This window comes from Oncorhynchus gorbuscha, linkage group LG24 (assembly GCF_021184085.1).
Source record: "Oncorhynchus gorbuscha isolate QuinsamMale2020 ecotype Even-year linkage group LG24, OgorEven_v1.0, whole genome shotgun sequence".
In the NCBI taxonomy this organism is placed as follows: Eukaryota; Metazoa; Chordata; class Actinopteri; order Salmoniformes; family Salmonidae; genus Oncorhynchus; species Oncorhynchus gorbuscha.
This window is the reverse complement of record NC_060196.1, coordinates 53,522,215-53,535,765: the sequence shown is the minus strand read 5'-3', so window position 1 is coordinate 53,535,765 and position 13,551 is coordinate 53,522,215. Positions and strand designations below refer to the sequence as shown.

Genomic DNA, 13,551 nt, shown 5'->3' with positions numbered 1-13,551 from the left:
ACAACGAAGGAAAAGACAGGGCCACAAACATCAAAAGCGAGGAAAATATTAACGTTCCCTCATAATGTCAGTCATTTGTTTGGCTGCTACCGTTTGGAGTGACTCAATGTTTGAATAGCAAAGGCTCTTAAAAATCTGGATTTCCACCCTCTTTTTTTGCATTCTCTCTCTCTTTTCTGCATCTTTAGCTCATATTTTTCTTCCTGTCATGTACGTTCATCCCTCATCGTTGCAGGCTACCTCAGAGAGAGGACGAAGCCACTAAAAACACCCCAATAACTACAAATCACCACATTGTTCAACATCATTACACAGACGGTTCAAATCTTGCCTGTTCAGTGTAGACCACTTTGTAGTGAAGACGTGAATTCCAAAACGAGTTCATTATGACACTGTAATAACACACCAGTGTTCCATAGTTAGTCTGAATGGTAGCCAGCAATGGAATCCCCACATGGGCAGCCTCGTCCAACGCTGCTGACAATCACACAAAACAGAGAGCCCATTGGGGCAATCAATCCCCAGAGAGCCCATTGGGGCAACCAATCCCCAGAGAGCCCATTGGGGCAACCAATCCCCAGAGAGCCCATTGGGGCAACCAATCCCCAGAGCTGCTAGGTTCCCAAATTAACTTTGTGGAAGCGAGATCTCAAGGAGCCTCAGAACACAGGCAGGAGAGAATGGGGCTCAAATTTTTTCCACTTATCCTGGAATGTGACCTTCCCCAAGCCCAGTTTCTCTACACCGACCGCATATTTGCTGTTTGTTTTGATCACGCTCCCTTAGGGTGAGAAAAAAATGAAAAGGAGGAAGAGAAGGCAAGAAAGAGCGATGGAAACACTTGCCGTCTGCCAGAACTGCAGCAATTTATTTTAAAACTATTCAGAGTGATGCAATGGGAGTGTTATTGGGTTTCACTGACAGGAAAACCACAGGTACACACACACACAGCTCAGTGTTGTGGGTGAGACACACAGTAACAGACATCCAAGGCCTATCCAAAGAGTCTGTGCTTTTCAGACTGCTTCAGTGTCACTGTCTAGTCTTCCACAGAAACGGAGGAGAACCGTAATGACAGAACTACAGAGACACAGAGGGGCATTTATCTTACATAGGAACCCACATACAACACAAAACATACACACATAATAATGGGCCATGACAAAACATTTACAATGGAGGCTCTTGGTGGGGCCCCCATGCAGGCAGGGCTAGGTTCAAAGCTCCGTGGCAGTGGGGCCCCTGCTCAGAGTATGTGTGAGTGTAACGGTGGGGTCTCTGGGCAGGGCTCAAAGTGGTGTGGAAGTGGTGAGTCAGAGGAACAGAGCAGAAAGTCATTAAAAGGTCATCAAGTCTTAAGTCTGACGTCATCTCAGAGTTTCAGACAGAGGTTTTCCCTTTGGAATTTGTCTCGTGCCATTTTCAGTTTTGATGTAGGTCGAGGAGGTGCCTCCCACCGAACCCAGTCTCAGCCTTGAGGCCCTGCCTGGGCTGATGTTCTTACAGAGTTCCACCTGTCTCTCCGGGTACTGGCAACCGAACAGCAAATTATTATTTCATTTATTTTTCTCCCCAATTTCATGGTATCCAATTGGTAGTTACAGTCTTGTCCCATCGCAGCAACTCCCTATGGACTTGGGAGAGGCGAAGGTCGAGAGCCAACCTCACTGCTTCTTGACATACTGCTCAGCTTAACCCGGAAGCCAGCCGCACCAATGTGTTGGTGGGAACACCATCCAGCAGGCGACCAAGTCAGCTTGCAGGCCCCCTGCCCACCACAAGGAGTCGCTAGAGCGCGATGGGATAAGGAAATCCTGGCCGGTCAAAGCCTCCCCTAACCTGGATGACGCTGAGCCAAATGTGCACCGTCTACAGTGCCTTAGACCGCTGTGCCACTCAGGAGGCCCTACCCGTCAGCTAATAACATGCTCTGACTGAGCCCACATGGCCTTGTGAAACCCTCTGATTTTCTTATGCCATGTATGGAACCAATCCCTTTGCGTTGATATTTATTTTTATGCGTGTCCATTTCCTCTGTCCCGGTACAACTTGGGAGACCTGGGAAAAACAGGACTTCAAAACGGGGGCAGCTGCAATCAATATGATGGTTTCCCAGGCTACTGCCAGTGTTAATTGATAAATGTGGTAAAACGAACCAAGGCCAACATTTTCCTGCTTTGCTTTTTTTGAAAGTGGAAATTTCAAGAGTGGAAACAGATTAAATGGTGGAGAGACTGAAATACACTTTGAGGCATTGGAGTTGTTCACCAATCTCATGCATGTGTGCAATATCAAAGCCCTTCCATACTTACTCGGACTGCTCCTTAAATGGATCTTCTCATTTTTTGTTCCCCGTCAGCAACAAGAAGCTTCAGGGGGAAACTAATGTCACTGTCCTCTGAATGGGCTTTCGTGGCAACAGCTAAAGTTTTCCATCTCTTTAGCTCTAGCATGCTTTCCAGGACAAAGGGAATGAAGAAACTTCATCTAAACTAACACTAGAAAAACAACCTTATATTTGTCCTGTCAAACAGTTTTGTGGTTTAAAGTAGTTGGCTTTTATTTATTTCCATTTGGACCCTATTTGAGAGTTGATTTGAAGACCACCCGAGTCATTCTACATGTATATATGGTGTTCAGTGAAGAAACAAACTGCCATCTGTCAGAGCTGCTCTAGACAAGTGGTTTGAAGTGAACCAATTGCATTCTATTCCCCAAATCCATTTAAAGCCTCCTCCCATTGTGAACATGCCAAGTGTGTTAAAAGCCTTACGGATCAATCAACTCTTTGAATATTAGCATAATATTGGCCAATGACTAGTATGAGTGATTTCAATACAAATCCTGGCACAATATTGGCCAAATCAATCCACGAGAGCAAACCTAACCCACAAACCAGGAAGAGAGGATATTCCGAAAACCAACTGATTAGGTGTAAGAGGAAATGTAGGGTTAACGGCTAGAAATGCTAGACGGTTTATAAAATGACCTGGCATTTGATTCATAGCCATACATTGTGATAAACAACATAACACTCCCAACAGCTGAGATGACTCCAACAGCTGAGGTACAAATATCTAGGGCCCAGGCTAGAACATAGACATTATCTAGAACATGCGTATCACTCAGCTGTACCGTCTACTTCTGTTCCCCCACGGTCGCGGTTGTCATTGTTCGTACTGTAATCTAGAACATTGCATACAGCATTGCTTTGAAGACAATGTCAACACTTCTCAAATCACATTTCATTCACAATTCTTTCAGAGTCCAACCATACCTAAAACATTGACCGTTTCTGAGCCATAAACCTTCTGTGACCATGTACAGTGAAGCCATTAATATTTAACCAGCTCAGACAGCAGTGCAGTACACTGTATCCACTGGACTGGGCTGAGACCCAAATGGCACCCTATTCACTATATAGTGCAATACTTTTGACCAGAGCCCATTTGTCAAATGTAGTGCTTCAGAGACCTATGGGCCCTGGCCAAAAGTAGTGCACTACATAGGGAATAGAGTGTAATTTCAGGCAAAGTCTCTGATAGAGCGCTGTGTGATAGAAACACAGGTGTGCAGTGTAGCACAGCACGGCCCTGACAGAGACTGATCTATAATCCACCACTTTGTGATGGCTCTCGTCTGGGGCCGAGATGAGCAGGAAAACTCACATCCATGGTTGCATTTATTTCAGAGGTTTTGAGTTCACCCTCCCTGACCCGGCGATGCAAAAGAGAATGAAGAGCGAGACTCGAACAAAACACACTTCAGACGCCTCAGGGAACACCAGTTTTAATTATAAAGAAATACTTGTAGCAGACAAAGTTGTTGTGAAAAGCAGTCAGAAGGTTTTACAATTCAAACGAGGTTAAAAAAGGTCTCATATATCGTAACACTAGTCTGATGTCATTGACAGTAGTCCTCCGGAACCTCAACAGGACATTCACTGCAAAACACTCAGAGAGATTTACACATCTACTTATAGGACAGGGTCCTTCTGGGGGCCCACAACAGCTTTGTTCTCCATAGTTGTTTCTATTGGCAAGTTCCTTCTCTGGATATACAGTATATTTTGTCACATGGGATGTCTGAAGTGTCCAAGCATTAGTGGTTCCACTCTTATGCGCTGCTATGAGGCAGCTGTACAGAACAGCTACAGACGGAAATGGGCTTTCCTGCCCAGTCCAGATGACATGATTTTACGGTCTCAGTTTCACTGAGAGAGAGAGAAATTATGGCTGTGTGGTTGGTGTTCTCTTAGCTTGGACAAATACTAACATGGCTACTAAACATGTGGATAATATGCATGAAATCAGGCACTTGTTTGAGTCTTCCCTCAGGGATAGCTATCAGAGGACAGGGGAGGAGTCTGGGAAGCATCTTAAATACACACATATCTCAAAATCATTGGTCATTTGTTTTCAGGTGAGGCTGCAGGTTAAAACAAGCTGCGGTCAGGTACTTCAATGTGGTCTGGCTCAAGTCACACCATGTTCCCTACATAGTGCTCCACCCACATAGGGGCCCTGTTCAAAAGTAGTGCACCGTCTCGGGAATAGGGTGCCATTTGAGATGTAACCGCAGGTATCCCTATTTCCTATATAGTGCACAGCTTTTGTCACTATATAGGGAATATGGAGTAATTTGACGTAACCAAGGTGACAGTAGAGATGGTTTAGGTGAAGAGGCGGATGGTGGCGTCAGCCCCTGAGGAGAACACCCAGGGCTGGGTGGGGTGGAAGGTCACGTCTAGGACCCCCAGGTCGTGGGTGATCTGGTGACCCTTGAGTACCTTGACTGGCACAATGAGAGGGTTCTGGAGCAGGTCACTGTGAGAGAAAGAGAGAGGTAGGGGAAGAGGGAGAGATAAAGAAAGAAAGAAAGATGGATAGAGATGAGTTATGACATCAGAAGAAGAAGATGGAACACAGCCGTTGTGGGTTATACTGTCTAAATAAAAAGGTAGAATACAGGAAACAGTGTGTACAAAAGGCATCGACATTTCGGCGAGTTGGAAACGGGCCCAAAAAAACATTCCATCTTTGGTTGTAATTTAAAGAGAACTAATTAGAGGGAGACTGGTGAAGGGGTTGGATCGAGAGATGTGTTGCCCTTACGGTACACGCTTCATTCCCCTTACTAAAATAGATGTTTATGACCTAACTGGCTCTATGGTTGTGGATATGTGATGGAGGACAGTAAAAAATGGGTTCAGAAACATTGAGAGAGAGCGAGACTTGAGAGACAGACAGAAGAGAGAAGTGAGGAAGATTAAAGAGAGAGAGAAGAGGTAATATTGTATTGTAGGTGTGATGACTCACTTGTACACCATGCCGTGACAGATGATCACACTGCCATCATCAGCACCAGAGGCGAATAGGGGGTAGTGTTTGTGATAGGCCACGCCCCTCAAAGCCTTCTTGTGGTGCCTGGGACAAAACAGACAAAAAAACTTCAGAACCACTAAAACACAGATCTTACGAATAACCATCATTTAACAAAAACCCATGATCAGAAAATATGATTAATTGTCCATAATTCCAAATGAATAATTGAATGGATGGTGTTCACTCACCGCAGCATCTTGTAGGGTTTGGTGGAGAGGTCCAGATCAAACCAGGCCAGTCTGCAGTCATAGCTGCCACATATCAGGTTATCACCTGACCAGGAAGATTAAGGAGGGAAATGTAGAGATGGGTCAGTGTCCAACAACTCAATATCCTGGATTCTCTAAGTAGCCGTAGATCAAAACGTATTTAAACAATTTGATCCAATATGACGGTGGTCCAGATATTCCACTCATCTCAGACTTCTCTATCGATCATATTAACACTTTGAATTCTTGAGAATGAACTTCAAATCAAACTTTATTGAAAGTGCATTTCACCTTCACTCCACACCCTTTACAGTACAACATAATTCTTCTCTGAGGGTGACCTGTGACCTCTGGTGCGGCACTAACCTCCAGGGTGAATGGCCATGCTGGAGATCCACTTGCAGTTGGTCATCAGCTTCTTGGTCAGCTCTTGCTTGATGAGGTTGTAGACGCGCACGTAGCGCTGCGTGGCCACGAAGAAGTAGGGCCGCAGCGGGTGGAAGGAGACGCACTGCACCAGGCCCTTGTTCTTGCGGAAGGGGTTCTGCGTCCGCCGCTTGCTCACCTGGTGGATGAGCACCTGCAGGTTGCTGCTGTTGTCAGGCATGACGCTGGCCAGGTAGTCACCCTTACCGTGCCAAACTACCTGCTTCACTGCCTGGAGGAGAGAGGAAAAAGGAGAGAACGAGAGAGGGAAAAGGAGAGAAAAGGAAGGAAGCAGGGAGGGAGAGAAAAGGAAGGAAGCAGGGAGGGAGAGAAAAGGAAGGAAGCAGGGAGGGAGAGAAAAGGAAGGAAGCAGGGAGGGAGAGAAAAGGAAGGAAGCAGGGAGGGAGAGAGGGATAAAAAGAGAGCAGGAGGAGATATTACTACTTACTATACACTATTATAGTAACACATTATAATACATGTTATATAGTGCATCTAGGACTACAGCTAAGGTACATTAATCCAATGATAACCTCTCCAGACACTTGAAAATCTCCCTGCAATTATTTTAGCTTCTATTAGTATTGTAGGCTTTCCAAATGCCATAAGCATTCTGTGACAATAAAATATATATTTGTTTTAATTGGGGGGGAAAAAATTAGAGAACTCTTATATTTCTTTGCATTTACTTGAGAAAAAAGGTTAACCACAATCTACTACGGTTTTGCCAATCCTGAAAGGCATCCAAGCTACAGCTCACATATTAGAACGTTTGTGTCTTTACCCCCAGTAAACCTGTCTGATCGTCATCACAGGGGTTCCCAGTATCTCCATTGGAATATGTTTCTATCTGGTATTCGGAGATACCTGTGACTTAAACCGTGGTCAGGTTCCTAGGGAGGTACTAAGGATAAACCTTGGTCAGGTTCCTAGGGAGGTACTAAGGATAAACCTTGGTCAGGTTCCTAGGGAGGTACTAGGATAAACCTTGGTCAGGTTCCTAGGGAGGTACTAAGGATAAACCTTGGTCAGGTTCCTAGGGAGGTACTAAGGATAAACCTTGGTCAGGTTCCTAGGGAGGTACTAAGGATAAACCTTGGTCAGGTTCCTAGGGAGGTACTAAGGATAAACCTTGGTCAGGTTCCTAGGGAGGTACTAAGATAAACCTTGGTCTAGGGAGGTAGATAAACCTTGGTCAGGTTCCTAGGGAGGTACTAGATAAACCTTGGTCAGGTTCCTAGGGAGGTACTAAGGATAAACCTTGGTCAGGTTCCTAGGGAGGTACTAGATAAACCTTGGTCAGGTTCCTAGGGAGGTACTAGATAAACCTTGGTCAGGTTCCTAGGGAGGTACTAAGGATAAACCTTGGTCAGGTTCCTAGGGAGGTACTAAGGATAAACCTTGGGCAGGTTCCTAGGGAGGTGCTAAGAATACACCTTGGGCAGTTTCCTAGGGAGGTACTAAGAATACACCTTGGGCAGTTTCCTAGGGAGGTACTAGATAAACCTTGGTCAGGTTCCTAGGAGGTACTAAGAATACACCTTGGGCAGGTTCCTAGGGAGGTGCTAAGAATACACCTTGGGCAGTTTCCCTCTCTCTCCAGATGAAATCTCGCGTCTTGTGACGGCCGGCCGCCCAACAACCTGCCCGCTTGACCCTATCCCCTCCTCTCTTCTCCAGACCATTTCCGGAGACCTTCTCCCTTACCTCACCTCGCTCATCAACTCATCCCTGACCGTTGGCTATGTCCCTTCCGTCTTCAAGAGAGCGAGAGTTGCACCCCTTCTGAAAAAACCTACACTCGATCCCTCCGATGTCAACAATTACAGACCAGTATCCCTTCTTTCTTTTCTCTCCAAAACTCTTGAACGTGCCGTCCTTGGCCAGCTCTCCCGCTATCTCTCTCTGAATGACCTTCTTGATCCAAATCAGTCAGGTTTCAAGACTAGTCATTCAACTGAGACTGCTCTCCTCTGTATCACGGAGGCGCTCCGCACTGCTAAAGCTAACTCTCTCTCCTCTGCTCTCATCCTTCTAGATCTATCGGCTGCCTTCGATACTGTGAACCATCAGATCCTCCTCTCCACCCTCTCCGAGTTGGGCATCTCCGGCGCGGCCCACGCTTGGATTGCGTCCTACCTGACAGGTCGCTCCTACCAGGTGGCGTGGCGAGAATCTGTCTCCTCACCACGCGCTCTCACCACTGGTGTCCCCCAGGGCTCTGTTCTTGGCCCTCTCCTATTCTCGCTATACACCAAGTCACTTGGCTCTGTCATAACCTCACATGGTCTCTCTTATCATTGCTATGCAGACGACACACAATTAATCTTCTCCTTTCCCCCTTCTGATGACCAGGTGGCGAATCGCATCTCTGCATGTCTGGCAGACATATCAGTGTGGATGACGGATCACCACCTCAAGCTGAACCTCGGCAAGACGGAGCTGCTCTTCCTCCCGGGAAGGACTGCCCGTTCCATGATCTCGCCATCACGGTTGACAACTCCATTGTGTCCTCCTCCCAGAGCGCCAAGAACCTTGGCGTGATCCTGGACAACACCCTGTCGTTCTCAACTAACATCAAGGCGGTGGCCCGTTCCTGTAGGTTCATGCTCTACAACATCCGCAGAGTACGACCCTGCCTCACACAGGAAGCGGCGCAGGTCCTAATCCAGGCACTTGTCATCTCCCGTCTGGATTACTGCAACTCGCTGTTGGCTGGGCTCCCTGCCTGTGCCATTAAACCCCTTCAACTCATCCAGAACGCCGCAGCCCGTCTGGTGTTCAACCTTCCCAAGTTCTCTCACGTCACCCCGCTCCTCCGTTCTCTCCACTGGCTTCCAGTTGAAGCTCGCATCCGCTACAAGACCATGGTGCTTGCCTACGGAGCTGTGAGGGGAACGGCACCTCAGTACCTCCAGGCTCTGATCAGGCCCTACACCCAAACAAGGGCACTGCGTTCATCCACCTCTGGCCTGCTCGCCTCCCTACCACTGAGGAAGTACAGCTCCCGCTCAGCCCAGTCAAAACTGTTCGCTGCCCTGGCCCCCCAATGGTGGAACAAACTCCCTCACGACGCCAGGACAGCGGAGTCAATCACCACCTTCCGGAGACACCTGAAACCCCACCTCTTTAAGGAATACCTAGGATAGGTTAAGTAATCCCTCTCACCCCACCCCCCCTAAGTTTTAGATGCACTATTGTTAAGTGACTGTCCCACTGGATGTCATAAGGTGAATGCACCAATTTGTAAGTCGCTCTGGATAAGAGCGTCTGCTAAATGACTTAAATGTAAATGTACTAGATAAACCTTGGTCAGGTTCCTAGGGAGGTACTAAGAATAAACCTTGGGCAGGTTCCTAGGGAGGTGCTAAGAATACACCTTGGGCAGTTTCCTAGGGAGGTACTAAGAATACACCTTGGGCAGTTTCCTAGGGAGGTACTAGATAAACCTTGGTCAGGTTCCTAGGGAGGTACTAGATAAACCTTGGGCAGGTTACTAGGGAGGTACTAAGAATACACCTTGGGCAGGTTCCTAGGGAGGTACTAGATAAACCTTGGGCAGGTTCCTAGGGAGGTGCTAAGGATAGCCTTTACCCTGAGGAAGGTTAGGGAAGGGTACTAACTTTAAAGTGATAAGGGTTGGGTGGGAGTGAATGAGTGAGGGCGAGTTGGTTTAGGTAGGGACTTAACATGGATCGGGAGTGTTTTGGGGCCTTACTTTGGGGTGGGTGAGGCAGGGCCTTCCTTCAGACAATGAGGACAGACTTTTTACTTGTCCCCAGAAGCTCAAGTAACACCATTTTCACATCATTGTATGATGCAATGAACCCCTTAAAATGCATTACTATATTTTATAACATAAAGAATAAGACAAAATGTAGGCTAAACTCTGCCTTTAGGATCTTTGCATATTCAAGCCTGCCTCAAAATACAACACTGCCCCTAAAATAAGGCTCTCCTGGAGGATGGTTGGGCAGCCTATAAAACATTGAAACATTTACAACCAAAATTATTTTAATATCTTTATAACATAATTTCCTCCTGGGCTCAGAATTAATGGTGTCCAGTCGTCCTTTTTTGGGGTCTACGGGAAGAAACTGACTCAGATCCAAAATTCATACAACCACTGCACATAGGAAATGTGGGGTGGGGTGGGGTGAGGGTTAGTCTGTGAGGGTAGGTTCAGGACTCTTACATTGGGGTGGGGTGAGGGTTAGTCTGTGAGGGTAGGTTCAGGACTCTTACACTGGGGTGGGGGGGTTAGTCTGTGAGGGTAGGTTCAGGACTCTTACCTTGGGGTGAGTGAGGGTGAGGCGGTGGCCATTGTCGTGCTCCGGGCCCTCAGACAGAGCCCACGTAACAGCCTGCTCCTTATCCTCCTCTGGGGGCTCATAGGAGGTAATCAGCTGGTCTGTAGAGCTCACCACCAGCCTGTCTCCCAGACCTGGGTTCAACAGCAGCACTGTACTCTCACTGAGCAAGAGAGGGGGGAGGGAGTGATAGGGAGAAAGAGACCAAGAGAGAAAGAGTCAGAGTGACAGTGGACTATAGGACCCTACAGGGTTATCTAGAAGTTAGGTTGCTAAAGTCACGATAATGTCACAGCAGTAAAGAGGAAAAGTTCTCTCAATGTTTGTTGACAGGGGCATCAGTAGTACCACATACTAACAATTATAAACTGGTTGCAGTGGTTATTGGTTAACCTCTGAAACTACACTATGAAATCATTCGGTCTGTGAACACATACAAAGTATACTGTATGTTCAGTGATGAAGACACTTAGGAGAACTCGGGACATAGGAAAGAGTGGAGCAACCATTAGGAGGAAAGAGACTGTTGGAGGAGACTTACAAGCACACAGCCACCAGGCAGACGGCCGGGTTGGGGTTCCACGCCACGCTCTTCACAGCTCCGCCCACTTCCAGCGTCTTCATGCATCGCCCCGTGTTGACCTCCCAGAAGCGCACCGTACAGTCGTCTGAGCCTGGAGGGAGAGAAAGGGGTCAAAGGTCAGACCACCAGAGACAACAGGGGGCCCATAACAGCAGTGTGTGTGACTGTGTGTGCCCTGGCAGAAAGTGTGGTCTCTGGACACCAGGCCTCGTTGAGTTACCACAGCGTGAAAGTGTTAAAGTAGCCTATAAATAAACCGGGAGAGCTCAGAGGCTAGCAGGCTGACTAACCTATATGAGAGGGGATCACAAACTAATGGCACAGGGGTAGAGGGGGATTGGGCCTGGTTTGTGTCACAGCTTAGACAGGGGTTAGTTTATGGGAGACTAACTGGTATACTATTCCATAGGTAGGGTACTACTTCAGACCCTATGGGCCCTGGTAAACAATAGTTCCCTATATAGAGAATAGGGTGCCATTTGGGAAGCAGCCTGTGTTGATTAATAATAATAATAATAAGATACACAGTAATAGTAGGAGAAGTTCAGACATTACCTCAGGGTAAAAATAGAATGTACACCTCTTAAATACATTATCAATTAACTGTGTGTGTCTGTAAAGTTGTATGTTTGTGTGTGGTTCACATGCGTTCAAAAGTGATCTGTGTGTGTGTGTGTGTGTGTGTCTGTGTTTATAAGCAGCCATACAGAGGGACGGTACAGATTTCCTGGGCTGCCCGCTGCTCATCAGAGTGAAAACAGACGCTCTTCCTGAACGCAGCTCTCGCTCCCTCGCTCTGCCTCTCCTCTCCAACTGCCTGTGAAACCACCGCCGCTGCCTGACACATCATTGGCCGATCTGGACCCACTAAGGCCGCGCTCCAATTCCCTACATCGTACGACCGTATGGGCTGCTCTGGTAAAAAGTAGTGCACTATGTAGGGAATAGGATGCCATTTCGGACTAATGCCTTCTGGGAGTGTATGCCGTATCACTGGAGAGCACTGCCAAAAGATAATTTGCATTCAGGTTGACATGTTTTTCTTTGTCATAATGTGTCTACTAGCCATGGAGCAGTCATATTCAAATAGATCTTTCTAGAATCTTTGGCAACCTCCTGTACTGGTCTGCTTTTGCTGTTTGGTTTGCCACCACACCTCTGTTAGGAGCCAACGGAGCACTGACATTTCTAATATCCTTTTACTTTGGACAATACTTTGGCATGAATGAACCCCTGCTTATGTTTGTCTCCCTTCTCCTGTTAGGGGGTTTGTTGAGAAAGAGTGAAAAAAGAGAGGTCACAATCAATACCACATCTCTCCTTACTGCTGGCACACAATAAGGAAAACTGTGAACCCACAGGCACTACGCAAACCAACCACCTTCGATAACACCACAGACTCTATGCTACTTCAACATATGAGCAGGAGGCAGTAGAAGTTACATAAAATGTCTTATTTTTACTTTTATACCTGCATGCTCCATAAACAGGGGGGGGGGAGGCTCCAGAACGGAGGGTGGAGTGTAATAACTCGAAAAACCATAATCACTTTTTAAGTACTGAGCCCTGCGGCAGTGACAGATATAGAACTGGAGGGACAGGCCCAACCCGGACCGGCGGTGAGGTTGTGTCCAGCTTGCGGTTTAGAGAGAGAGAGTATGAGCGCGAGACCAGTCGTCTGGCAGCGCATAGCTGTGGTTCAGCCGGTGGATTGGTCGAAGGGTCGAGGGAGTCGCATGTGGACACATTGGAAACTCAACACTTGTGTTTGAGGAGAGGGAGAGGTCTAAGGCTGTAAAACTGGGTTAAGAAGGATCCTCTTCTTTTCTATTGAAGGGACTTCCTTCAATTATAGATCAATGTCAATGGTTTACTTTGAAAAACATAACTGGGGCAGATCCAAGAGTTTGGAGTGTGCTTACTCACCTACTTGAGAATACGACAAGGATATTTTTTCTTGGGGGGGGGGGGGGGGGCTATGGACATCAATCTGACATAAATACAAGGCTGTGTCACTGGGCAGGTTAAGAACATTTAGCAAAATGAGATAATAAAACCAAAACATACGTATGTAACATCAGAGCACAGTTCAAGGCACAGTGGACGAGTGCAAACCACAATGTCAGTCAACAGACAGGGGACGATCAACTGACTCCAGGCGGAGGGAATGATGGACGGAGGACTTTCTAGGGCACCTTGGTTTGAAAGCCATGTAGCAACAGCATTATTCTTCTACCGAGAATCAATATAGCGGATATTTGACAGGGTCGTTAGCATTGGGGCGTCAGATTTTTTGTTGTTGCCCAAACCTAACTCAAATTATTGATATCAGATTAAAACGAGGCTACAGTGTGACAATTCGGTTCATTTGGACTGAATGCATTTGTAGGGGCAAAAATGTATTCAATTCACAATGCATCACTCACTACACGATGTGCTGACAACGCTAACATCTTCACAGACGAATCTTAAGCGCAACAGTAGCAGCTAGACAGTAATACGTTAGAAGGCTAGTAGTAGTTATATATAACGTTATATGGCTATAGTAGGTTTAAATCAAACAAATGCTTTGAATGAATGAAAAATGAATGAACAAACACATTGTCATCACCGGACTGTCCATTTAAATATAGTGTTAA

The 13,551-nt window shown here is 46.7% G+C and overlaps 1 protein-coding gene across 2 annotated transcripts in view; it reads right to left on the bottom strand.

Moving 5' to 3' along the window:
* Positions 1-3,773: 3,773 nt before the first annotated feature.
* The window catches only part of LOC124013064 (ribosome biogenesis protein bop1-like), a 98,090-nt gene continuing 88,312 nt past the window's right edge, over positions 3,774-13,551 (bottom strand). For both annotated transcript variants that reach the window (XM_046327206.1, XM_046327208.1), the window contains exons 11-16: positions 10,871-11,003; positions 10,312-10,492; positions 5,960-6,251; positions 5,573-5,657; positions 5,319-5,426; positions 3,774-4,826 (exon numbers count right to left, since the gene is read on the bottom strand). In XM_046327206.1, coding sequence (XP_046183162.1) covers positions 4,673-4,826; positions 5,319-5,426; positions 5,573-5,657; positions 5,960-6,251; positions 10,312-10,492; positions 10,871-11,003 — 953 coding nt within the window. In that variant the 3' untranslated portion in view covers positions 3,774-4,672. The remainder of the gene's footprint in view (positions 4,827-5,318; positions 5,427-5,572; positions 5,658-5,959; positions 6,252-10,311; positions 10,493-10,870; positions 11,004-13,551) is intronic.